General features: G+C 34.4%; 2 protein-coding genes across 8 annotated transcripts in view; both read right to left on the bottom strand.

Annotated features, from left to right (window-relative positions):
* pdcd7 (programmed cell death 7) overlaps nucleotides 1-14,097 on the bottom strand; it is a 19,464-nt gene extending 5,367 nt beyond the window's left edge. The window contains 4 exon segments of the mRNA NM_001003415.1: nucleotides 1,467-1,697; nucleotides 2,620-2,758; nucleotides 4,400-4,546; nucleotides 13,225-14,097. Coding sequence (NP_001003415.1) covers nucleotides 1,467-1,697; nucleotides 2,620-2,758; nucleotides 4,400-4,546; nucleotides 13,225-14,025 — 1,318 coding nt within the window. The 5' untranslated portion in view covers nucleotides 14,026-14,097.
* Nucleotides 14,098-19,253: 5,156 nt separating this feature from the next.
* clpxa (caseinolytic mitochondrial matrix peptidase chaperone subunit Xa) overlaps nucleotides 19,254-25,755 on the bottom strand; it is a 39,958-nt gene continuing 33,456 nt past the window's right edge. For 2 of the 7 annotated variants that reach the window (XR_015494686.1, XR_015494688.1), the window contains 4 exons: nucleotides 22,347-22,439; nucleotides 22,113-22,219; nucleotides 20,344-20,770; nucleotides 19,254-20,159 (listed from right to left, as the gene is read on the bottom strand). Coding sequence is in view for 2 of the 7 variants with exons in the window: in XM_087259155.1 (XP_087115281.1) it covers nucleotides 20,680-20,770; nucleotides 22,113-22,219; nucleotides 22,347-22,439 (291 nt within the window). In the remaining 5 variants the exon portion in view is untranslated. 7 annotated transcript variants of the gene reach the window in all.

Genomic DNA, 25,755 nt, shown 5'->3' with positions numbered 1-25,755 from the left:
TTTGACACGATCCAGGATCGCTTCGTTCTTCAAAGCTGATCCGAGAGTTGTTGTCATGGCAACGGATCTGCTAGGTCAAACCTGATCGGGAGCAGGTTCAAATCATATAAACAGGATTAGATCGGCTCAGTTCAAGCAAAGATAATACAGAAAGTATGTTCCGAATTCTGATATTTTCTTACAGTAGTAGTTATATACAATTGGGAAAATAGTAAATATTTTTTAACTATATATATAAAAGTTATAGTCATTAATAAAATAAATAAAGTTATACATATTAATAAAACGTATGCAATCTGCACCCTCAAAATGAAAGTACAAAGACTGCCACCTGGTGGTGCAAAGAGAAAACTTATTGATATGAACTTTTTAGATCGCTTTAGTACAAATTGTGTATAATAGAAATGCACAATATGTGACTTTTTTTAAAAGCAATAATACTTTTATGAAGTCATAAACATGTTTTGATAGTTAATAGTGATTTGATGCTTCACAAAAGTTGCAGACGCCTTTACCAATATCAAAATGCTTTTGGAAACAACCAGTTATTCTTTACACCGATTAAAAAACGGTTACTATAATAAAGAAAATCTTTTCTAAATGAAGAACTAAATACATTGATTTGCATTGAAATACATGATGAATACTCTTGTCTTGACAAATGAAAGTGTAAAGCCTGCAGCTCACAACAAATGTGAAGTTACTGCGTGTCATATTTAACAAGCCGTTTACTGCTAATTTGATGTAATTTTGCTCACATGGATAATTGAATATTAATCAGATGATGTCATTACGCTGCTGTGCCGTCAGCCAATCGTTGCATTGCTGATCATGATTTCTAGGATCGATAGATCTGTCCTTAACAACAAACGCAGCGATCTCAGATCAGTTCATCCAGATATTCTAATCTGATTCGCGAACTTGTTTGGAGAACCCAATTAGCGAGAGATCAGTTATCAAGATTAGAAGATCCAGGATCTGCCAAATCATCTTAGATCATTTAAGCGAGGTACGAAGAACGGACCCCTGAAATGTGCTCAGTCTAAATCCAGGATTGATGGATTTGTTCTTCAGTATTTAGGTTTAGAGCAATGAAATTTAAATTACACTGAACTGAACTAAACTAACCATAAACAACACTAAAAACAAGACTAAAGCAGCTTCAATTTACTAGAACTTCTATGTTAAGCTGCTTTGACACAATCTACATTAAATACACGCTATAGAAATAAAGATGGAAATTAAAATGTGGACTTTTTGATGACCGTGTACTGTGTACATTCCTATTTTTGTATTTCCAACAGCTGAACCCACTGATGACATTATATTTGCCTCTAAAATGTGTATAGTGTGAGACAATGTTGTTTGTTTGCTTTGTTGTGCTTAAAAACCCTTAAAATAATAATAATAATAATAATAATAATAACAATTAAAAAACTTAAATTTAAACGCATAAGTAAAAAGACCTCCGAACAGCATGGCGTGGAGCTCTTTCTTCTTCTGGAGGAGTTTGTCTCTCTCTCTCTTGAGTCGTCTGTCTTGGTCTCGTTTGCGCTCCTCCTCCTGCTCTCCCTCCAGCATGACTCTCAGAGCCTTTTCCTCAGTGTCGTACACGGCTGTTCGCTTGCGGATCAGGCTCCTCAAACGCTCCAGGTGGCCCTCAAACCTGTCGTCACTCTCTTTCCCCGGAAACAAACCTGGCAAATAAAATTATTTGAAGGTAATTTGGGTGAGAATGCCGGCAAGACACAGTTGTTTATCCACTTCTCCTTAATGTTAAGCTTTTTTTATAGTCTAATACAAACAATATCCTAAATGTACTTGTGCACTTTATAAGAATATTTCAATAACATGTTTTTAAAAGTTGGTTTCTCATTAAATGTCTCAGAAATCTCACACTATGCAGCACTTACACACACCAAACTTTACAATTTTATTCGTATCTATATTCAGAAGGTTCTTAGAGGTACTTGTTCATACATCATTTGCGCATTTTTTAATTTAGCTAAATAATTATGAATTAAAAATATGATTATAATTATTATTGTTATTATTATTGCTGGCTGTTTGTAGCTTCTTCTAAATGATGTTTTATAAACTACGAAATGGGCAGCACAGTGGCGCAGTGAGTAGCACAATTGCCTCACAGCAGGAAGGTCACTGGTTCAAGTCCCAGCTGGGTCAATTGACATATCTGTGTGGATGTTCTGCCCGTGTTTCCTCCGGGTGCTCCGGTTTCCCCGACAATCCAAAGACATGCGCTATAGGGGAATTGAATAGACTAAATTGTCAGTAGTGTATTTGTGTGAATGAGTGTGTGTGGGTGCTTCCCAGTACTGGGTTGCAGTACTGTGTGTAAAACATATGCAGGATAAGTTGGCGGTTCATTCTGCTGTGGTGACCCCTGATGAATAAAGGGACTAAGCCGAAGAAAAATGAATGTATGAATGAAAACAATGGTCTTTTTCTCCATTGGATTAACTTGTAGGGCTTAATTGCACACTTTAAGACTTAAACCGTACATGTTATTATGTTATGTGGCCTTTAAAATCCACAAGCAACAAACTCCTACGGAACAGGCATACTGGATAAACACAAGAAGAACGTGATGCGTTTTACCTTTTCTTGCCGCAGCCTCTTTCCGGAGTTTTCGGAGTTTTTCTAGAGATTTGAGGATGTCCAGCATTCTCTTGGCATCAGATTGCTTTTTTCTGACCTCAGAGAGAACTGCATCAGCAGCCAGTTTCAACTCTTTCTCCTGAATGAAAAACCATAGAGCGCTCAGCATAAATGAGTACACCCTATTTTGAAAATGAATATTATTTGATCCATTTCTCAGAAAATATAGGTCACATATTTTGGTGCATTTGAACAAAACGAATCTATTTATTACAGATACATTTATTAAAATGTGTTAATCACAGAACATCTTTACAAATAGAAAGGTAATGCATTTAAGTTCATCGCAAAAATAAATACAATTACACTAAATATTTTATATATTTTTTGTTTCCTCTTTATTTTTTTACATAAATTTGGGTGCACTAATTTTTGGACCACTGTAGCAGCTAATCCTTTTCAATATAATAAAAAAAATCTATAATAATAACAATTTTTAAAAAAATCATTAATTTATGATGATTTTATGATAATTAACACAAAATAATATAGCACATATTAGAGGGATCCCCCCACCACCACCCCCAAAAATCCTCACCATATACTCACACTCATGTAATTATAACCTTTATTGAATTTCATCTTCAGTTGAACACAAAACAATATATTCTGTATTGCCTAAAAAAGCAGCCATTGACATCAATAGTAAAAACCAAAAAAACAGTAGAAGTCAATGGCTGCTGCTTTTCAGCCGTCTTTAAAATATCTTATTTGCCTTTCAATAGAGGAAACTCAAAAAGGTTTGAAACAAGTTGAGGATAACTTTTTTGGATGAACTGTCCCTTTAAGAAGCAGATTTTGGGGATATGAAAATATAATGGACCCCTTTTACAAGACTGATAACCTCTTAAGGACCAAGGTGTTATTTTACATGCATTTTTTTATTTCTCTTTGCTATTTGGGCGTATTGGAACCAAATTAGAATGAAAATCTAAATATCATCTTTTCATATGATGTACTTTTAGAGAAAAATTATGTCCATATATGTGGACTCTTGGTCCGAATTTATATAAAACACTTTTTCCTGACTGTTTTTTTAATGCATATATAATATATAATTTTTTTACTTGCTTTGACTATCAGAGAGTAAAATATTTTTTCCCATTTTGGACAGTTAAAAATAGGGTTTGGGACTTTTCATATGCTGCAAAACGTTGCAGGATGACACTGAATGTTTTATATTTTGTTACAGACATACAAAGTATTTTAAATAGCCACTTAAGAGCTAAAATTAGGAGCAGGTTATGACGTGTTTAACCATCATCAACATCTTAAATTCTTGAAAGTTTTTTATATTTAGATTTTTTTTTAAACAAATGTATGCATATTTATATGCATTTATGTATGTATTATATCACCTTTGCATTACTGCATTTTGTTTCTTATTCAGTGTCAATGAAGCAGGACAGTAAATCTTATGTTATTCTCTCTTCTGGCTGCCATTATCAGTCTCACACATTATTGGTCCTTTTTCTGAAAGTCTTGATAGCACCATCATGGAGTTTTTCTTTTACTATTTCAGCAAATGGGACTGTAAAAACATTATTAGTTGTACTTTCAAATTCACTGTGCTCTAAGTTTACCAAACTACGACGACTTCCACTTCTAAGAAACTCGGAAATGTGAAAAGGTCCATGGATTACAGTTAAAAAAAAACATTGATGGCAAAACAGAACATGTCACGCCCCCTGCTGGAAAGAAACTAATAAGCTTTGCTCACTCTGTTCTTCTCCTCCACTTCTTGAAAGCGTTTCATCTGCCATTTATCGATCTCCGCTTCTCGTTCGGCACGTCTGGCCTCTTGCTCCTGCTTCTCCTCCATCTGCTCCATCTTCCTCCTCCTCATCCGCGCTCTTTTCTTGTTGACCTGCAGAAGAGATACGCTGATATTCAATATATCATTCATGATATTAATATTGTGGGTAGGGCTGCATAATATTGGAAAAATCTGACATTGAAATATTTTGCTTTGCTGTGATATAGTGTTGAAGTCTGAATTATTAGCTTCCCTTCATATTTTCCCCCCAATTTCTGTCTAACGGAGAGAAGATTTGTTTTAGCACATTTCTAAACATGATAGTTAAATAACTCATTTCTAATAACTGATTTATTTTATCTTTGCCATGATGACAGGAACTGAAAATTATGTATATTATATGCATTTTGTTTGTTAACTCTGTACAGTAAGGTTTCATTTCTTAACATCATTTAATTTGACTAAAGTCAATGTAATGACAGCTACAAAAGCATGTATTAATCTTGTGTGATGTTAATTTATTAGTTAATCCCTAATTAAAGCATTAAAAGTTAACAATTACTAATAAAATTCTTTAGCATTTTTTTTTAAATTGACTTTAACATCATATGGTTATTTCTCACTGTTGATTTTAATCCATTTACTAGTGCAGAGCAGAGGTTCACAAACTTTTTAACCTACGACCCCTAAAATACCAATGCCAGTGACTCGAAACCCCCTAATTTCTCAGAGGTGGTCATATAACAATAGACCTATATAAACACGAGCATATTGACAATACAAAAAAGTGCAACAGTCTAACAGCCACATCATTTTTATAGTCAATTAATAATGTGTTTAATTTCATATTAACCTGAACTAAAGTGACTGGTGGACGCAATACCGCAAATCTATTCTCATGCTATTGCTGTGTTGTTAATCTAACGTAACCACACCAATCCCAGGAAAAAAATATTTAAAGGCTGATGGCTTTTCATTTGCAGGTTATTGTTTTTTTACTATTAAAAAAAAAACTAAAATTTTTATCTTCTGTTGGTTATGGATAAAATATGGTAATTCTAATAGTTTAATCAAATTTATTTGACTTTTGGAAATCAAGCAACCCCGTGTCATTATTATTGTGACTATAGTAAAATGTTACATATTTTACTTTATGATGACCACATTTCTAGAACTGCTCGATCTTGCAAATTCGCACTCTACAACATCTGAACATGCAGCTCAACTCCTTGTTCAAGCTCTTGTTCTCTCCAGACTGGATTACTGCAACTCTCTACTAGCAGGGCTTCCAGCTAACCCTATCAAGCCTCTTCAGCTGCTCCAGAACGCAGCAGCACGAGTGGTCTTTAATGAACCTAAAAGAGCACATGTCACTCCGCTACTCATCCATTTGCACTGGCTGCCAGTTGCTGCTTGCATCAAATTCAAAGCTCTGATGTTTGCTTACAAAGCGACTTCTGGCTTCGCTCCTTTTTATCTGCTCTCGCTTCTGCAGATCTATGTGCCCTCCAGAAACTTGCATTCTGTGAATGAACGTGGCCTCGTGGTTCCATCCCAAAGAGGAAAGAAAACGCTTTCCCGAACTCTCGCGCTCAATCTGCCCAGTTGGTGGAATGAACTCCCTAACTGCATCAGAACGGCAGAGTCACTCGCTGTCTTCAAGAAACGACTAAAAACTCAACTATTTAGTCTCCACCAGAGGTGGGACCAAGTCATTGTTTGGCAAGTCACAAGTAAGTCTCAATTCATTGCCCTCAAGTCCCGAGTCAAGACAGGCAAGTCCCGAGTCAAGTCCCAAGTCAAAGGCAACAAGTCTCAAGTCAAGTCCAAAGTCCTATTGTTTGATTTTCGAGTCTTTTCGAGTCTTTTTAACAGAAAAATGAACTGTAAACAGATTATGTATGGTTGTAAGATCTGTATTTATTAAACAAACCTTTTTTTATGAAAGAACATTGCTCAGATATATAAAAACACAAATGTAATTTTCTGAAAAAGTGCTAAACAGTGCTGCATCTTGTCTACACAGCACATTGCACAAGAACGAGTTCCACTACAATAGAGTCCATTTTGCCTCACATCACACAGAAATTGCAGGTCTACTGCTGTCTAGTTCATTAAGTTTAGTTGTGCTATGTTATGTCTTCTGTGATCAACTTGTGATTAACTAAAACTACATAAACAACCTCAATGAGGCAGCAGTAGACCAACAACTCCTGTATGCTGCAAAGTAAAATTGAGTGAACTTGGTATTTTGTCAATTGAATCTCGTGTGTGCTGAAGAGATGAAGATGCAAATCTGTCTAGCAGCAATGTAAAATTGTGGCACATATTCTCAATGAAGTAGGCTACTTTATACAAAAATTAACGTTGTTTTCTTCACATAACAATGAAGAACTTTGCTCTCTACCTTGTGTGACGCTCGTGCACCGATTTCCTCTGTGGACAAAACTGCTTGCGAGCTCTCAAATATACGCTGCTCACGCGCACATTTTCTCGCTCTTAAATATGCACTGCTCACGCACACATTTTCCTGCGTGCTCTCAGAGATTATATACAGAATTTGAGTCTTGTGTTTCCTCTTCCTTTCGTGCTTTTTGATATGATTTATATTGAGGCACTATTTATTAACAATAACCAAAATACTAAAATAGACTTACATATTAAATTTTTAATCTAATAAACCATAACATTTTGGCTGTATGTTTTATGATGAGATATTTCCAGTTACAAACACTTAAAGACACAGAGAATAGATGTTGGATGTAAAGAATGCATTTTGTTTTACAAACATTTATTAATCACCCGAAAGGTGTACCATACTAATCAAATAAAAAAACATTTAAACAAAAATATAACTAACGCAAGCAGAAATGTAACTGTGATAAAAATAAGGAAACCATTATCAACATTGATAAACCATATCAACATTCTGGAATAATCAATTTACCAGGAGGATCTCTGGAGAGCAAAAGCAGGAAAGGTTTGAGGCGCCAGTGTGGACAAAACTCAAGCAAACGCAGTGAGACTGAATACGTGCACGAGAGACCAGCCAATCAGATTGAAGTACCTGCCCACTGGTGAAAGTAAGTCAAAGATTTCAGTAATCAGATTTTTCTTTCTTTTCATAAAGAACGGGGTTCAAATCCCACTTAGGCACTTGTAAACTATCATTTTAGACCATTTTGTCAAAAATCCCTACTGAAAAAAACAGCTTGAACCAGCCTAGGCTGGTTTTAGCTGGTCGACCAGGCTGGTTTTAGAGGGGTTTTGGCCATTTCCAGGCTGGTTTCCAGCCATTTTTTAGCCTAGTCTTAGCTGGTCAGGCTGGGAGATGACCAGCTAAAACCAGCTTGACCAGCCTAGCCAGGCTGGGAGCCCAGCCAAAACCAGCTATGTCCAGCTTAAACCAGGCTGGTCAAGCTGGTTTTAGCTGGATTTTGCTGGTCAGTTTCCAGCCTGATCAGCTAAGACCAGGCTGGAAATGGCTGGAAACCAGCCTAGAACTGACCAAAACCCCTCTAAAACCAGCCTGGTCGACCAGCTAAAGCCAGCTTACCAGCCTAGGCTGGTTTAAGCTGGATTTTTCTGCAGGGATATTGTAATGTTTAACAATTTATTAGAGCCACAAATTATCTAAAACTTGTTTTCATGTTTGAATAGGCAATAAATGTGCTAAATAAATTAAAATAGAAATACCCACAGTGAAACAGTTATATAAATTTAAATATTAGTTTAAATACATTCATAGTGGTTTTAAATATCTTTTAATATGTAGAGTTCAAATTCAACAAACTGAAAAAAACAATTCTTCATTTTTAGTTTATTTAAAAACAATTACAAATGGAGTAATTCAACTCACAATTAAATGATCTCATTGAGTGATGGAATAATAAAGGTAAAACTTTAATTGAATGATCAGTCAAGTGTTTTCCAATGAAATCTGTTAAAATAAGAGTCCTACAAAACAGGAACAAAGACACTCATGAAACGAAATGTGATTGTCAATTGTATTTTTTATTAGATGGTTGGTTTTAAGTACCTTAAAAATAGTAGATAAGCCTTAAATATAGAGGGGGAAATACAGAAATTCAACAATATAGATGCATTACATTACAATCTCACAATAAAAATTTAATTAAAAACCATGTAGAGGACTAAAATATTGCTAAGAGGCATAACATCAACAATAATACAAATACTTTTAAGGTTTTAAATACTAAATAAAATTAATAGCATCAATCCAAAATATAAAAAAGGTAACACTTTACAATAAGGTTGTATTAATTAATTAAGTTTATCTATGTACTAATGTGAACAAACAATGCAGTGAAGTACAGTTACAAATCATTACAGTATTCATTAATTAATGGAAATAAAATTATTGGTTAACCTTTGTTAAACCACAGTGCATTAACATTAATGTTAACAAGCATACCTTTAAATTGTAATAATGCAATAGTAAATGTTAAACTATAATTAATAAAGGTTTAAAAGTATAGTTCATTATTAGTTCATGTTAGTACATAGATTAACTAAAGAAACCTTATTGCAAAATGTTACCAAAAAATAACAAAACACTTTTTTCACAGTTTTAAGAGCTTTAAAAATAAATTATATATATCTAGTTATTATGTCATGTAATTATTATTACTACTAATTAAATAGTTAGAAAATACTGTCAGAGGATGGGCAAAACACAAAAATAAAACATATGCGCATTGACACAAACGACCAAGTGCAAAAACATAAATTACAGCCATGTTCATTCATAATTATGTGAAATAAATGAGGAGAGGGTAAATTTGGTTAAAAAACTGAAGTTCATTGACTTATGCACAACAGTAAAACAATGCTTTTGCACAACAGTAACACATTGCTAGTAGTAAAGTCTCTTACCTTTGACAGATGTTGTAAATCCGCTGAATAAAACAAAAGGAGCAGATCGCGGATGTGTTTATTTTACTCTCCGAGTCAGAATGAAAATGGCATCTTCAAATTTCCCGCTGGTGCAAAAACACGGAAGTGCGCCACAAAGCGCTAGTGGTCGAAAGTTTGCGTGCATGCTCTCTGTCACACACTCACACACACAGAGATAGAGCGTTCTGTGTCAACATACTTTTTATCTTTGGGCTTTTTATAGAAAGTAGCAAGTCTTTACAAGTCAATAGGCGCAAGTCCAAGTGAAAGTCCGAGTCATTTATGTTCAAGTCCAAGTCGAGTTGCAAGTCTTTTCATATTTTGTCAAGTCGAGTCTGAAGTCATCAAATTCATGACTCGAGTCTGACTCGAGTCCAAGTCACATGACTCGAGTCCACACCTCTGGTCTCCACTACACTTCCTAATCTGCAATTGCCTCTCTGGTTCCACTGCTAACTGTTCTCAAAAAATAAATATATAAATAATAAATAATAATAATAATAATGTTTTGCTTCTTACACTTTACATACCTGAAACTTGCTTACAGCACTTATTCATTGTTGCTCATATAGTTGTGTAAATTGCTTCCTTGTCTTAATTTGTAAATCGCTTTGGATAAAAGCGTCAGCTAAATGAATAAATGTAAATCATATGTTCAAAGATGAATTTGTTTAAAAGCATTTATTTGTTCTAAATATGTATACAATAAAGCAGGACGCAAAGTATTTTTTGGCTCTGTTAAAGTAGCATTTTTGCAGAGTTCAATACTGCGATAATACTGTGTACCGTAACAAGAAAACTACTATTGTGAAATGTTACTTAAACTCGTTGTGCTTTTTATTTATTCTAAACCTGTATAAACGCAATAAAGCAATACACAAAGTATTTTTTTGCTAATATATCTGTTAAAAAAAGTTTTTACAGCTTTGATCAATCCTGCGATAAAAAATGAGCAATTAATCGCAACAAGAAAACGAGACTAAATGTTACTTATTTTACTTAATCATACTTATGCAGCTGAATTGGTTTAAAGCTATTTTTTGGCTATTACAAATGTTCAAGTAATGTCTTTGCAGCATTCATCAATACAGAGATAATGCTGCGTACTGTAACAAAAGCACCAGCAATTAATTGCAACAAGAAAACAAGACTATTGTAAAATGTTACGTACTGTACTTCATCACACATTCGCAGTTAAATTTGTTTAAAGAATTTATATCTCCTAAACAAACAATAAAGCAATAAACAAAGTATTTTGTTCGGCTATTACGCCTGTTAAAGTAACTTTTTGAAGCATTGTGTCACCACCACGATAATACCGTATACCGTGAGCAATTAATCACAACAAGAAAATGACACAATTGTAAAGTGTTACTTATACTCCTCATACTTTTGCAGTTGAATATGGCTATTATAGCTGTTAAATAAACGTTTTTACAGCGTTGATCAATAACGCAATAATACTGTATACCGTGACAAAAGTATAAGAAATTAGTCGCAACAAGGAAAAGAGACTATTGTAAAATGTTACGCCCTGTACTTCATCATACGTTCACAGTTGAATTTGTTTGAAGCTTTTATTTATTCTAAACCTATATATATATATATATATATATATATATATATACACACACACACACACACACACACACACACACACACACACACACACAATAAAGCACTACACAAAGTATTTTTGACTATTACTCCTGTTAAAGTTATTTTGAAGTGATGATCAATACCATTATAAAAAGCAAGTTAATCGCAACAAGAAACTGACACTATTATAAAATCTTATACTTCTCATCCTTTTGCAGTTTGATTTGGCTATAGGGTATATGCCAAAGTATGCTGAAGGACTTTTAATTTGTCAGTAAGCTGGGTTAAGGGCTTCCAGTGAACTGTATGCAACCAATAATATCCAGCTGCAGACCCGCAGAACCACACACGTTTTAGGCACACACAATCTAGGACACACAATCTAGGCAAACCATATATGGTTATGACGGATGTTAAAGTTATAACGTCTTTTTGGACATCGTCATCGATATATTTGATTAATAAATATTGTACACAATAAACAATAGTGCTTACTTTACTTTATTACACAAATATTGCGATTGAGACGGCGAATGGGGAGCATTGTTTCCGATCGCCATTCAATATAATAGAGTGAACAGTTTTTAATCAGTCATTATAGCTGATCAATCTTTATTACCTGACAATAATTTGGCAGATACACGTTTGCTGGCCTTGCTGAATGATCTCATTTGGACAGGTTTAATTTATATAATGGATTAATTTATGATGAAGGAAATAATAGCAAGTTAAGATAGGCAATAATAAATATATGTAATAAAAATATTTTTACATGTAACAAATGTATAACACTATATTAATATTTTACTCAAGCGGTGTTTATTAGCTTAATTTTGTAATAACCTTTTAATTAATGATTTCCCACATTTAATACTCTTAATAAAACTATTAATAAAATATTAACTATTAATAAAAAAAATCATAAGTGTACACACACACACACACACACACACACACACACAGACACACACACACACACACACACACACACACACACACACACATACATACATACATATATATATATATATATATATATATATATATATATATATATATAACAGCTTTAACAGTGACAGTTTAGTAAAAGATAGTAGTTTATATATAAACTTATCATTATAATCAGTTAAGATAATCAGTTTATAACTATATTGTTTAAATGGTTAACTATAGTAGGCTAATTTATTTTAAAGTGACATTATTGTTTGCTTTTTTATATTTTACAACAACGTGATTTTAACGAAGTATGATAATATTAAGAGCTTGAATTAGTTTATTACACTTAATCCAACAATTAGACGGTCTATTATGTTTTCTTTGTGTATATGGACACATGAATAAAATCATAAGTGTCTTTAACCAATTATTTTTATTGACATAATTTAAGTTCAGAAACTGCAGAGACTTTAAAATGATCGTAACGATATAATAATAAAATACACTGAAATGGGAAACCATATTTGTGAAATTCAATAGGTGGCGATAATGCTAAAGAGTTAGTTACCATTTATGGTTTGCCTAGATTGTGTGTCCTAGATCAGTGGTTCTCAAACTTTTTTCTATCAAGTACCACCTTAGAAAAACATTGTCTCTCCAAGTACCACCAAAATGAGCAGCATTGAAATACCGTGGCGTAGTTGGACTAGTAAAGCAGCTACAACTCTGCACAGTTAAAAAACCTGGCAGATTACCTTAGAAATATAGCCTATATATAATATATGGCATATTATATACATAATTTTTAATACATTTTGAATTATATGTTGCATGTACATGACATATTTCATTCCTCCGTGTACCACTAGAAGGAAACCCGCGTACCACTAGGGGTACACGTACCACAGTTTGAGAACCACTGTCCTAGATTGTGTGTGCCTCAAACGTGTGGTTCTGCGGGCCTGCAGCTGGATATATCTCTATGCAACTGCAAAGTTGGTACGTTTAAGGTCTGTTTTCTTTAAAAATCAGCGATCACCACTGTGTGATATCCGATATAAAGTGGGTCTCAGATTGTACAAGAAACGTATTGTATTACATTACAACATCCATGCTGTAAAAGGAACCGTATAAAATGAAAAAAAAAACACCACATTAAACGTTCAGCCAGAAGTTTATCAGTATTTGAAGAAACACTAGCTCCACATATACCCTATTATACATGTAAAAGTAGCGTTTTTGCAGTGCTAATACCGCGATAATACCGTGTTACACGATAAAAGCACGAGCAATTAAATCGCAACAAGAAAATGTGCTATGATCATCATAAACCTAACCTGTTGTAATTTTCTCTGGACGCTGCTGATACAGTCGGGCTCCTTCAGATCCTTCAGTCTCTTCTGTAGGTTATTCTTCATTTCTGTCGCTTTTAAAAGTGTCTCCGTCCAAACATCTTCATTCTCCAGGTTATCCTTCAGCCTCCGACAGAACAGATTTAAGTCCGCCAGCATTTGAACAGTCCCGTACAGCTTCTCTTTAAACTCAGAGATGGACGGTTTGTATTTAATTTGTTTTGTTTTATTGTGTTTATTATAATTGATTCTAGTCCGCAAGAAACGTTGAATCCACTGCTCGTCTCGCAGTCTCTGCTTTGCTTCTTCATCTGACGCGGTTATTAAGGGACTTTTATTCTGGATGTTTTGGGGCTCGTTGGAATATCTGTTAGTAAATGTGTAATTCTGCTGTTTTGGAGTGTATATATAAGCTGAATTATCCGGTCTGCTGTGAGGTTGATATGAGGGAGGGGTTGAATTTGGATATTGTGGTTGATTTGGAGAGTCTATATTAACGTTAACGTTACTCCATTGGTTCTGCGTCCAGGACGAAGGTGGGTTTTCATGGTTTTGAGGAGGTTCAAACGTCCCTGGTGGTGGTCTGCTGGGGTCGAATTGTGGAAACTGGGGCCAGTGGTGCTGTGCTGCCGGTGGAGGGTGTTGATAAGTGTCCCACGAGTATCCCGCTTGCGGTGGAGGATGATGAGGCGGTGGTCCTGGATAAACAGCGCCATCTAAACCCGCGGCATCAGAGAATGTAGGTGGCGGAGCCCTCATATAACCGAACTGATGAGAATTATCCATTATTTTAAGCCGAAATCAACATAAATTTTGTGCTCAAGAGCGCTGTTGTGAAGTTCGTTCGGAGAACATCGTTAAACAGGAAACTGTGAAGGACGCCTTCAAAATAAAGCCCGCATCGCTTCAAAGTAAAAGCCCCTGAATCTTCTTAAAGGGGCGGGGTAAAAAACTGCAAAACATTTATTTAGCATTTATTTAAACATTTTAAACATTTGAAAAAACATATTTAGTTGACTTTCATCTGTTGAAAACAAAATAAGCTATTTTAAAGTAAGCTAACAACCTACAATCACTGACTTCTATAGTATTTGTTTTTCTTTTATGGCTGTAAATGCAGGTTTTCATCTTCTTCAAAAGATATATTAAATATAAAATATATCATTATATCAATATAAAATAAAATATTTTTTTTTCTTACTTCAAGTTATTTTAAACAGTATTTAAAGCTTTCCACAAAATATCCTGGATGACCAGAGCCATCTAAACCTTCAGTGAATGAAGGTGGTGGAGTGCTCATATAACTGATTTATTGAAAATATTACATTTTTTAAGCTGAAATAAACTTCAGTTTAACGTTTAAGAGCGCTATTGAGAGGTTTGTTTGGAGAACATCATTAAACAAAGTTGTTGGGAAGTTTAGAGGTGCCTTAAAAATAAAGCTCCTGCCATTTCAAATTAAAATCCCCTAAACGTTCTTAAAGAGTTCACCTCTATTATGTTCATTTATCTTTATTATTTATGTTTACCTCTATTATGTCTAAAATGCATATTTAATACTATTGATTTACTCTCTCTCTCTCAAATGGCTGTAAACCACTGAGTCGAAAACAATATGAGGTTAAAGGTTTAGCTTTCTTCAAAATATCTTATTTTGTGTACGACAGAAGAAAGAAATCTCTTCTTTTCTTTGCTATCTTCTTCTTTTGTACTTCACAGATAAATGAAACTCATAAACATTTCAGTAAAGGGCGAGTATTTATGACCCACAAAACCGTAAGGCTCAATCTATTTACTTTGTAAAAAATTGAGATAGACATTACCTATAAGCTGAGCATCTAATTTGATATAAAAAACAACTTGAAATCTGAGGGTAAAAAAATAAGAATACTGTGAAAAATCACTGTTTAAAGAGCTGTAGATTAGCTTAACAATTCCCATTACTCAAAAATTGAGTTTTGATATATTTACAGTAGATATCTTACATAAATGTCTTCATTAAAATGATCTTTGCACAATATTTTAGTGATTTCTGGCATAAAAAAGCAATAATTTTGACCCATACAATGTATACTATTGCAAAAATATAACTCCGCAACATAAGACATGTCACAGATATTAACAAAATAATAATAAAAAACACCACTTTTCAGTTTTAATTATTAAAAAAACTAAAATACAAATCAGCATATTACAATGACCTATGTAGGATCATGTGACACTAAAGGATTTCCTTTACATCACAGGAATAAATTACAATTTACATTTTATAAAATATTAATTGGTTATTTTAAAATTGTTACATTGATTAACAATATTCCCCTCTTGACTGCTTTATATGGAACAATTCCATATTCAAATACAGTAATATTTCTAACTGAACATATTTAGTTAATTATTAGAACGATTATAAATACGTTTTATATCCTATTCAGTTTTCCTCTATCACATATTTAAATATCTTTTGTTTTTGCCAATTCATTTAAATCTAGTCAATGAGACTAAAGTCAAATTATTAAAATATTTCATTAGGCATTTGTATAAATATTTTATTTAGTCAGTTAATTTTAACTACACCCTGCTCCCCCTATTCAATAAGTAATTAGTTTCAACCCATTTATTATTCCAACATTTCATTGCACTGTATCTACAATAATAATTTCTTACATTTTTTGGCATCATTTACCCACAATCATACACTCACCGGCCACTCTATAAGGTACACCTTACAAGTACCGAGTTGGACCCCCTTTTGCCTTCAGAACTGCTTTAATCCTTCGTGGCAGAGATTCAACAAGGTACTGGAAATATTCCTTAGAGATTTTGCTCCATATTGTATGATAGCATCATGCAGTTGCTGCAGATTTGTCGGCTGCACATCCATGATGCGAATCTCCCGTTCCACCACATCCTAAATGTCCTCTATTGGATTGAGTTCTGGTGACTGTGGAGGCCATTTTAGTACAGTGAACTCATTGACGTGTTCAAGAAACCAGTTTGAGATGATTCACGCTTTGACATGGTGCGTTATCCTGCTGGAAGTAGCCATCAGAAGATGGTTACACTGTGGTCATAAAGGGATGGACATGGTCAGCAAACAATACTCAGGTAGGCTGTGGTGTTGACACCATGCTCAATTGTTAGTAATGGGCCCAAAGTGTGGCAAGAAAATATCCCCCACACTATTACACCACCGCCAGCCTAAACGGTTGATGCATGACAGGATGGATCCATGCTTTCATGTTGCAGAAATCGAGACACATCAGGCTTCTATTATCCAATTTTGGTGAGCCTGTGTGAATTGTAGCCTCAGTTTCCTGTTCTTAGCTGACAGGAGTGGCACCCGGTGTGGTCTTCTGCTGCTGTAGCTCATCTGCCTCAAGCTTGGACATGTTGTGTGTTCAGAGATGCTCTTCTGCAGACCTCGGTTGTAACGAGTGGTTATTTGAGTTGCTGTTGCCTTTCTATCAGCTGGAACCAGTCTGGCCATTCTCCTCTGACATCAATAAGGCATTTGCACCCACAGAACTGCCCCTCACTGGAGATTTTCTCTTTTTCTGACTATTTTCTGTAAACCCTAGAAAGGGTTGTGTGTGAATATCAACAACGCCAGGTTCAAAGTCACTAAAATTAGGGATTCTCAACCGGTGGGCTGCAGCGAGATTAAAATGAATTCTTAATATTATACTATAATTTTTGTATATCATTATAATATGCTATATTAAAACGATCGAAGTAATGCAGTTTCTCCTTTTCTCTGATTGATGATTTCAAACTCAGTGCAAAAACAGCCTCATGATCGCGTCTGCAACTCTGCAAGTCTGTTCATTCACAAACTATGCGTGAAGTGAAAGTGAAAGTCTCTTTTTGTGCATTTTTGTGTGAACTATTAAATAAATCTGCATAGTTGTCCAAATTAAGTTCCTGTGAATGCTTTATAATGGACACACGTCTATACAGGAAGATCTAGGGAGGCTCAATGGTGTTTCTACCATAGACTGTAAATAAACCTGCATATGAGCTTGTTCACTGTTTCTGTCAGTGATCTCCCAATAATATCCAGCTGCAAACTCAACCGCCATCAGATTGACGCTTATCAACAGATTGAGTTTTTTTTTTTTACCTAAAGGGTTTTCACCTTTATTGATAGGACAGTGGACATATAGAGACAGGAAAGTGTGGGGAGCAGAGATAGGGGAAGGATCAGCAAAGGACCTCGAGACGGGAATCGAACTCGGGTTGCTGCGAGTGCCTCGGTGCTATGTGTCGACGCACTAACCACTAGGCTATTGGCGCCAACAGATTGAGGGTGTTTTGTTGTGTTCTACATTTGTCTGTATATTTTTGGATAGTAGATATTTAATAGATACTCAGTCAGTCCAGTTTAAAGCAAAAGCTGGTCTTTTGCAATCTCCTAGTTTTAATATATAATGTATATTTTTGAGTTTTAGTTTCATACATAATTAAATTTAAATGATTTTATACATTGTTTTATAAAATACTGATAATAGAAAATATTAGAAGGCGCAATGCATTTTATATATATAATTGTAATAAATAAATCAGCATGTCAGACAGGTGGGCCTTCAACAAATGATTGGAGAAAGATGTGGGCCCTGAAGTGAAAAAAGTTGGGAACCCCTAACTTTCATCACCTTTCTTCCCCATTCTGATGCTCAATTTGAACTGCAGCACATCGTCTCGACCATGTCTACATGCCTAAACGCATGTAGCTGCTGCCATGTGATTAGAAATTTGCGTTAACAAGCAGTTGGGCAGGTGTGCCTAATAAAGTGGCCGGTGGGTGTATATGAGTAATTTTACATTTTTGAAAAAGTAGTATGGTATTAAATCATAGTTTCATAATTTTAATCTTTTAATATTTAATATTATTAATATTATACAGCTATAAAAATGTAAACAAAAAAAATCTAAGAGATACCTTGAAATTTATTGATTACCCTGGATTAATTATGTTTTACAAATGTAAACTTGTGTTTGTGTCAAACATAATATATATATATATATATATATATATATATATATATATATATATATATATATATATATATATATATATATACACATACACACACACACACACACACACACACACACACACACACATATACATATATATATATATATATATATATATATATATATATATATATATACACATATATATGCTCTAAATTAGTGTTTCTCAACAGGTGGGTTGCGACCCAGAGGGAACATTTTCAGTGGGTCGCGGAGTGTGTGTTAAAAAAAAAAAAAAAAAAAAAGGTAAAATTTTTTTTTATTAAATAAAAAATTATACCGGACTTTTATTTTGAAATGCGTGCGCAACAACTCTACATGTTTGACACGTGAAATTTCATTTAATTATTGCAACAAATATGTCAAGCACAAGTACGACCCCGAATATGTAAAGTATGGATTTATATATTGATGACAAAAAAGACTTAAAGCCTCAGTGTCATATGTAGTGAGGTGGTCTCATAAGAGAGCATGAAACCTTCTAAATTAAAACAACATTTAGAAACCAGAAAACATATTTTATTAACAGTTTAATATTAACAGTATTTGTAATTTTTACTTTGTAATATTTCTATAATTTGATCCATTTTGTTAAATGATAGCAATAAAATAGTATTTATTTGTAAGTCTTTGTGAATTTCTTATCTGTCTACTTGTTTATGTTAAAAATAAATACAAATAAAGTATAATTGCAAAAATTGTATTATAGTTCCTAAAATTTGGGTCACGGCTTGATGACCATGTAAAAATGTGGGTCCCATGGCCAAACCAGTTGAGAAAACCCCGGCTCTAAATCACTAAATGACAATACTTATACAAGAAACATTATTAGATCTTAATAGAATAAACAAATATTAACAATTAAATCAAAGCGATACCTAATAATCCTCCAAATCTGCATGCATTTTTGCTTGAGTGTTTTACCTAAAGCTCATGTCAGTGTTTGTTGTTAAAATACAACAGATCTGCATTGCTCCGTGATAATATTTACATTTTATTTCTACATACATTGGTTTTGTACATCTATTTTTTTACTTTAAGTGTGAGGATCAAAAAAGAAAAAAAGAAAGAAAACATACATCGTTTCTACTCTCTCTATACAATAAAGTAACCCCTTCCCACTTTGCACTTAATATGAGTATATTCAATAACAAACAATGCATTTCAATAAGAAACAAAATCCATTTGTTAAGAGACTGAGAATGACCAACACCGGGAATTCAGATCACTGTGTAACTTACTGAAAAAAATTAAATTAAATAAGAGACCAAAAGTCTTTGTTTAAACAGCAATTGATGCAAATAAATCATTCATCGCAGGGCCAAAATATAGTATAGCACATATTGCTCAAATTGCAAAAGCCATGTCCTAAAACGACCCTCAAAATAACACATTAGCAGCTTAAATGTTAATAATAAAAATCCCACTTTAATAATAGTAATAATAATAAAAGCCAAATTGGAAGTCAGTTCATAAACTGATGTTTGTTAAATTAATCTATTAAGAGGGATGCTAATTATTACACACAGTTCAGCTACAATAATTGATTTGCTATGGTCACATTGTGAAGGTATCTTTGATAAGGATTCCTATCAGTGTCTGCTAAGAGTATAATAAATTCATAATCAGCGTGACATCAATGTGTAGATTTATTCCAGACAGGGCAAAGAGAAAGGAAAGTGAAATCAAACATGTATATTTAAAGATCGAACACTGTAAAAAGCGATTAGTTATTTAACGCAAGCGATAACCTTAAAAGTGACAAGTTGGCTTTACTTGAAGTGAGTAAACCTGTTATAGCTTGGAATTGTTGATTTGACTTAATTTTTAATTAATTAAAGGCAACTCAGTGTTTAAAGCAGTGTTTCTCAACCACGTTCCTGGAGGATCACCAGCATTGCACATTTTCAATGTCTCCTTAACCAAACATACTTGATTCAGATCATCAGCAGAGACTGAAAGACCTGTAATGGGTGTGACAGACAAAGGAGACATCCAAAACATGCAGTGTTGGTGGCCCTTCAGGAACGTGGTTGAGAAACACTGATTTAAATTAATGTCCACCAGTTGCTTTATAAAAAACAATGGGTTTACTCACTTATTTTTTTTAAGTAGAGTCAACTAATTGCTTCATACAGTGTACTTTCCCACTTCACTGTCCAATAAAAGAGCTTTCGATAAAAATGAAATGATCTTTACGCTTCACATACTGTTAGCAATCTCTCTAGGGAGGACGACTGGTTGAAGCTTGGTTTGCTTAAAGTGAAGGGAGAGTTTTCAAAATGAGGAACGAATCATCACAAGTCAAGCTTACAGTGAGAAATGGACCCTTAGGAGAAACCGAGCTGAGCAACCAGCTAAAAAAAATGTGGTGATTTTACTCGGGCGGGTCTGTAGTTTTTAGTTCTTGGCGGCATCGGCTTGTCTTGTCCAGTTTTCCTCTTCGATTCCTGAGTCGTACTCTTCCTCAGAGGACTCTTTAGCTGCAGCTCTGGGTGAAGAGAAACACACAATGATAATCAATGCAAATGTGCTGTTTAAATGAGGCAGTGAAGTAAAAGTCAAAGTAATATGTACTGGTTTATATAGAGAGTGGAAAACCAGTAGATACAAGTGTATTTATAGACTGACTATATACTGTTGAAGTCAGAATTATTAGCCCTCTGAATTATTCGCCCCCTGTTTATTTTATTCCCCAATTTCTGTTGAACAGAGAGATTTTTTCAGCACATTTCTAAACATAATAGTTTTAATAACTCATTTCTAATAACTGATTTATTTTATCTTTGACATGATTTGACTTAACTAGGTTAATTAGGGTAACTAGGCAGGTTAGGGTAATTAGGCAAGGTTTTGTAAAATGATGGTTTGTTCTGTAGACAGTCAAAAAAAAAAAAAAAAAGGTTAAAGAGGCTAATAATTGTAAACTTAAAATGGTTCATAAAATGTTTAAAGCTTTTATTCTAGCCAAAATAAAACAAATAAGACTTTCTCCAGTAGAAAAAATATTATCAGACATGATGTGAAGATTTCCTTGCTCTGTTAAACATCATTTGGGAAATATTTAAAAAAGTAAAAAAAAAAAATAAAAAAAATTTAAAGGTGGGCTAATAATTCTGACTTCAACTGTATGTGCATAATCTACAGCTGAAGACAAAAATATTAGCCCTGTGAAATTTGTACTACTTTCAAATATTTCTTAAGTGATGTTTAACTAAGTAAAGACATTTTTCAGAGTATTTCCTATTATATTTTCCTTCTGCAGAAAGTCTATTCTATAAATTTCTATAAGTTTGGCTGGAATAAAGTAATAATGTGAAATGTAAAAACTGTTAATGTCAATATTATTAACCCTTTTAAGAAACTGTTAATTTTCAATTGGCTACAGAACAAACCAGATATAAAAAGAGATAGAACGACAGACAGACAGACAGACAGAACGACAGACAGACAGACAGACAGAACGTTAGACAGACAGACAGACAGACAGACAGACAGACAGATAGATAGATAGACAGACAAGACTAAGTTCAATGATGTATTAAAATTACTAAAACTAAAATAATAAAAACAACATATTTAAGAGGAAAACTAATATATTATATATAAATAAAAAACATTGTAAAAAAAAAAAAAAAAAAAAAAAAATATATATATATATATATATATATATATATATATATATATATATATATATATATATATAAATAAAAAACAAAAGCAATCATTTCAGGTCTACCATCAGTCCATAGTTGTACATGTGTCAGAACAGGCTTTGAACTTGTCACCAGATAAGATGATAAAACAACAAACTAGGTCATGTGAGCTCTAACCTTATGTACTGAGGCGGCGCTTTTCCTTGCACAACGTCCTTGCTAACGTCCACAGACACAATGTCTGAATGTGGCACCTCGAACATGGGGTCTAGCAGCAGTTTTTCCTATTGGGAAAAGGGGGCAGTTTATGAAATCACAAGAGCATGTGTCATATATACACCAGCCTGCCAAATCTGAGGAAATGAAAACTTCTGACAATACAAAAAAAAAAAAAAAATAGAGTTTTCTTACCATTATGGATCTGAGTCCACGTGCTCCAGTTTTACGCTCCAAAGCCAATCTGGCAATCGCTCTCAGAGCATCAGGTGTCATGTTGAGCTCACACTAATACACATTAAAGACAAATATATTATTAGAAATATCATATTAATAATAGCACTTGTAATAATAATAATAAAAATATTACTATTAATATAAAAAAACAGATGTAATAAAAAAATATATTAAAAATGAGAGAAAAATGGCAAAAAATATTTAATTAATTTTATTATATTATAATTTTATTTATTCAATTCAACTCAAGTTTACTTGTGTGGCACTTTACAATAAATATTTGCCAAAGGCCCTTCATAAAAAACCCACATTATTAAATTACAGTAATTTTTTTTATTTGTATATTATGTTAGTATTATTATATTATCTTTTAATTAAGACAATGCAGGTGAATTGGGTAAAAAAAACTAATATTTAATCACCATACACCCCCAGATGACTTAGTACATTAACAATTGCAAACACTTTTGTATAACAAGTTTTCTAACATTTGCAATATATACAAAAAAAAGCATTATTAATGAAATATGTTAAAATGTGCATACATTTCTAGCACAAAAATCTAAACAAAGACTTTTACTGGCTTTTACTGTAAAAATAGGTCAACAATTAGGGGAAAAACAAAAACAAATGATACACTTTTTTATAATGAAGCAAACAATATCCATTCATCATATAATCAGGATATAATTAGGCATATGTCAGAATTTTTAGCCCCCTTATATATTTAGTTTTCTTTTTTAAATATTTCTCAAATTATCTTTAACAGTGGAAAGAAATTTTCACAGTATGTCTGATAATATTTTTTCCTCTGGAGAAAGTCTTATTTGTTTTATTTCGGCTAGAATAAAATCAGTTTTTAATTAAAAAAAAAACATTTTTGGGACAAAATTATTAGCCCCTTTAAGCTATTTTTTTCAGATAGTCTACAAAACAAACCATTGTTATACAATAACTTGCCTAATGACCCTAACCTGCCTAGTTAATGTAATTAACCTACTTAGGCCTTTATATGTCACTTTAAGCTGTAGAGAAGTGTATTAAAAATATCTTCTAAAATATTATTTACTGTCATCATGACAAAGATAAAATAAATCAGTTATTAGAGATGAGTTATTAAAACTATTATGTTTAGAAAAGTGTTGAAAATGTTTCATTCCGTTAAACAGAAATTGTGGGGGGAAAAAATAAACAAGGGGGGCGCTAATAATTCAGATGGCTAATTATTCTGACTTCCACTGTATGCATGTATGAACAAATCCCTATTTATAAACCTTCAGAATAGGAATAAAACTATAAAGTTAAAATCATGTACTGTAATTGAAATCTACAGGCACAAATTAATAAACTAAAATTTTTTATTTAACTAGACTGAAATTCTTTTCATTAGACTAAACTTTAAAATGACAGGTGCAAAGATAACAGTGTTTTAGCCAGCAGTTTAATTTTTGTGTGGTTTAAATGGTTGTTTCTATTTATAAGACCATTTTTCACAACATAAATGATACCTTTAAAGTTAACTTGTCTTTAAACCCTAGATTAAGTGAAGTTTATTCATAAACTAATTTCGAGAGGATCACGTGCTTATGATTTATCACGTCCAGTCTCGCATTTGCTAATCACTAATCTTCCAATCATATGAGCCCTAAGGCACCATAAATAGCCTAAGTTTTCAGTTCACTTTATCTTCGTTTGGAAGACCGCTCAGCCTCAGACTGTGCTCCAGCTATCCAATTATAGCCGCTCATCTCCAAAACAGCAACTTCTACAAACAGATCCAGCATTTATTCATCATCATCACCATCATTATCATCCGCAACTGCTACCGCTATCTTCTATTCCCTCCAACAATCAATATCTCCAACAAAACAAGCCATCATGAACAACGAGAACATCAACGAGCAAGCTAACAACCAGCCAGACCTTCTCAACTCTCCCTCCGAAAACCAACCTCTCCCCGCTCCGCCTGGCTCTCAACCCGAACCCGAGGCCGTCACAAGAGGCCGACGCATGACACGCTCCACCGCTACTAGGTCCCGTCAAAACTTATCACCAACGCAATCCACTCCAAGGCAACAAATCTCTTCACCTACCTCATCTTATATCTCCGCAACCTCCTCAGTCCTCCATCCAAGTAGAATCACCGTATCAGAAATCAGGAACAAGCTCGCCATCCTCGGAATCAACGCTCCCAAAAATCTCAAAAATACGGAACTCCTAAAACTTTACAAAAACGCAACATCGGACTCCCTCCCCTCTGCAAGTCCTCCTCCAAGATCAGCCGCTCAGGAAAATCCGATTCGATTCACTCCATACCCGCAAGCCTCCCGTTCACAACCAGGAAAGAAGAAGTCAAAACAAAAACACACAGCAAGCCACTCCCACGCAAGATCGCAACACCAGGAAACTCAGCCTCCTCCGATGACGTCACTCATTCTCCCACAGCAGGACTCCATTCAAGAGAACTCAGCCTCTCTCCCTCTCCCTCTAACTCTTTCTACCCCCTTCTCCTGGCCCCCCGCCCCCTCTAGCTCTCTCATTAGCCCTCATCTCCCTTCTACCTCCAATGCTCAGTTTCATCCTGCTATTTCTGCTCCCCCTGCTCTTCCTCCAAATCAATCCTCTTCTTTCCCCCCCCCTCCTCCCCCGCTCCCCCCCCCTTCCTCCCAAAACCTGCCTTTTGCATCTCAAAATCCTCCAATCAATATTCCATCTTTTTCTTCTTCACTTCCCCTCGCTCACTCTAACTCTAACCCTACCTACTCCTTTTCTATTCCTAATCAAGTTTCTTCTACACGCCCCCCTTTCACTCTGTCATCTGCCACGCCCCTCCCACCGCCGAATAACGCTCTAGCTATGGAACCTCCACCCATCTCTAATTCAGCCCGCAACTTAATCCTCTCAGGTGCGGATATTGACCTCATTTCACTCCTCTCACCTATAGCACCCCCTGCGGCAGAACGCCAGGTTGATTGCGGCGAATTTTCAGTATCCCTCAAATCTTCAGTCAATAATCAGTCCCGCACCCTAACCTTAGCCGAATTTTTCATAGCCTTTTCAAGATTCACCGACATAATTTGTTCAGTATTTCCCCATAGGAGACGCGAGCTTAATGATTACATGGCCATTATTGCCGAGCTCGCGCTATTCTATGGGGGCACCCACTTTTTCACTTACCACAAGCTATTCTCTGCTAAATGCGCTCTGCGCGTTACTCAGTGGAATCAGTGTCCCTACTGGGGGGCTTTGGACACTGAGCTCCACAACAGGGTATTTTTGGGTTGCCGCAATCTAACCTGTGCTGTCTGTCGCTCCTGTCTGCACCCCACTACCTCCTGTCCTTTAGTTAACCCTCTTCCTGATCCAA

Source organism: Danio rerio, chromosome 7, assembly GCF_052040795.2.
Source record: "Danio rerio strain M-AB ecotype USA chromosome 7, GRCz13ab, whole genome shotgun sequence".
Taxonomy (NCBI): Eukaryota; Metazoa; Chordata; class Actinopteri; order Cypriniformes; family Danionidae; genus Danio; species Danio rerio.
This window is presented reverse-complemented; position numbering and strand designations above follow the sequence as displayed.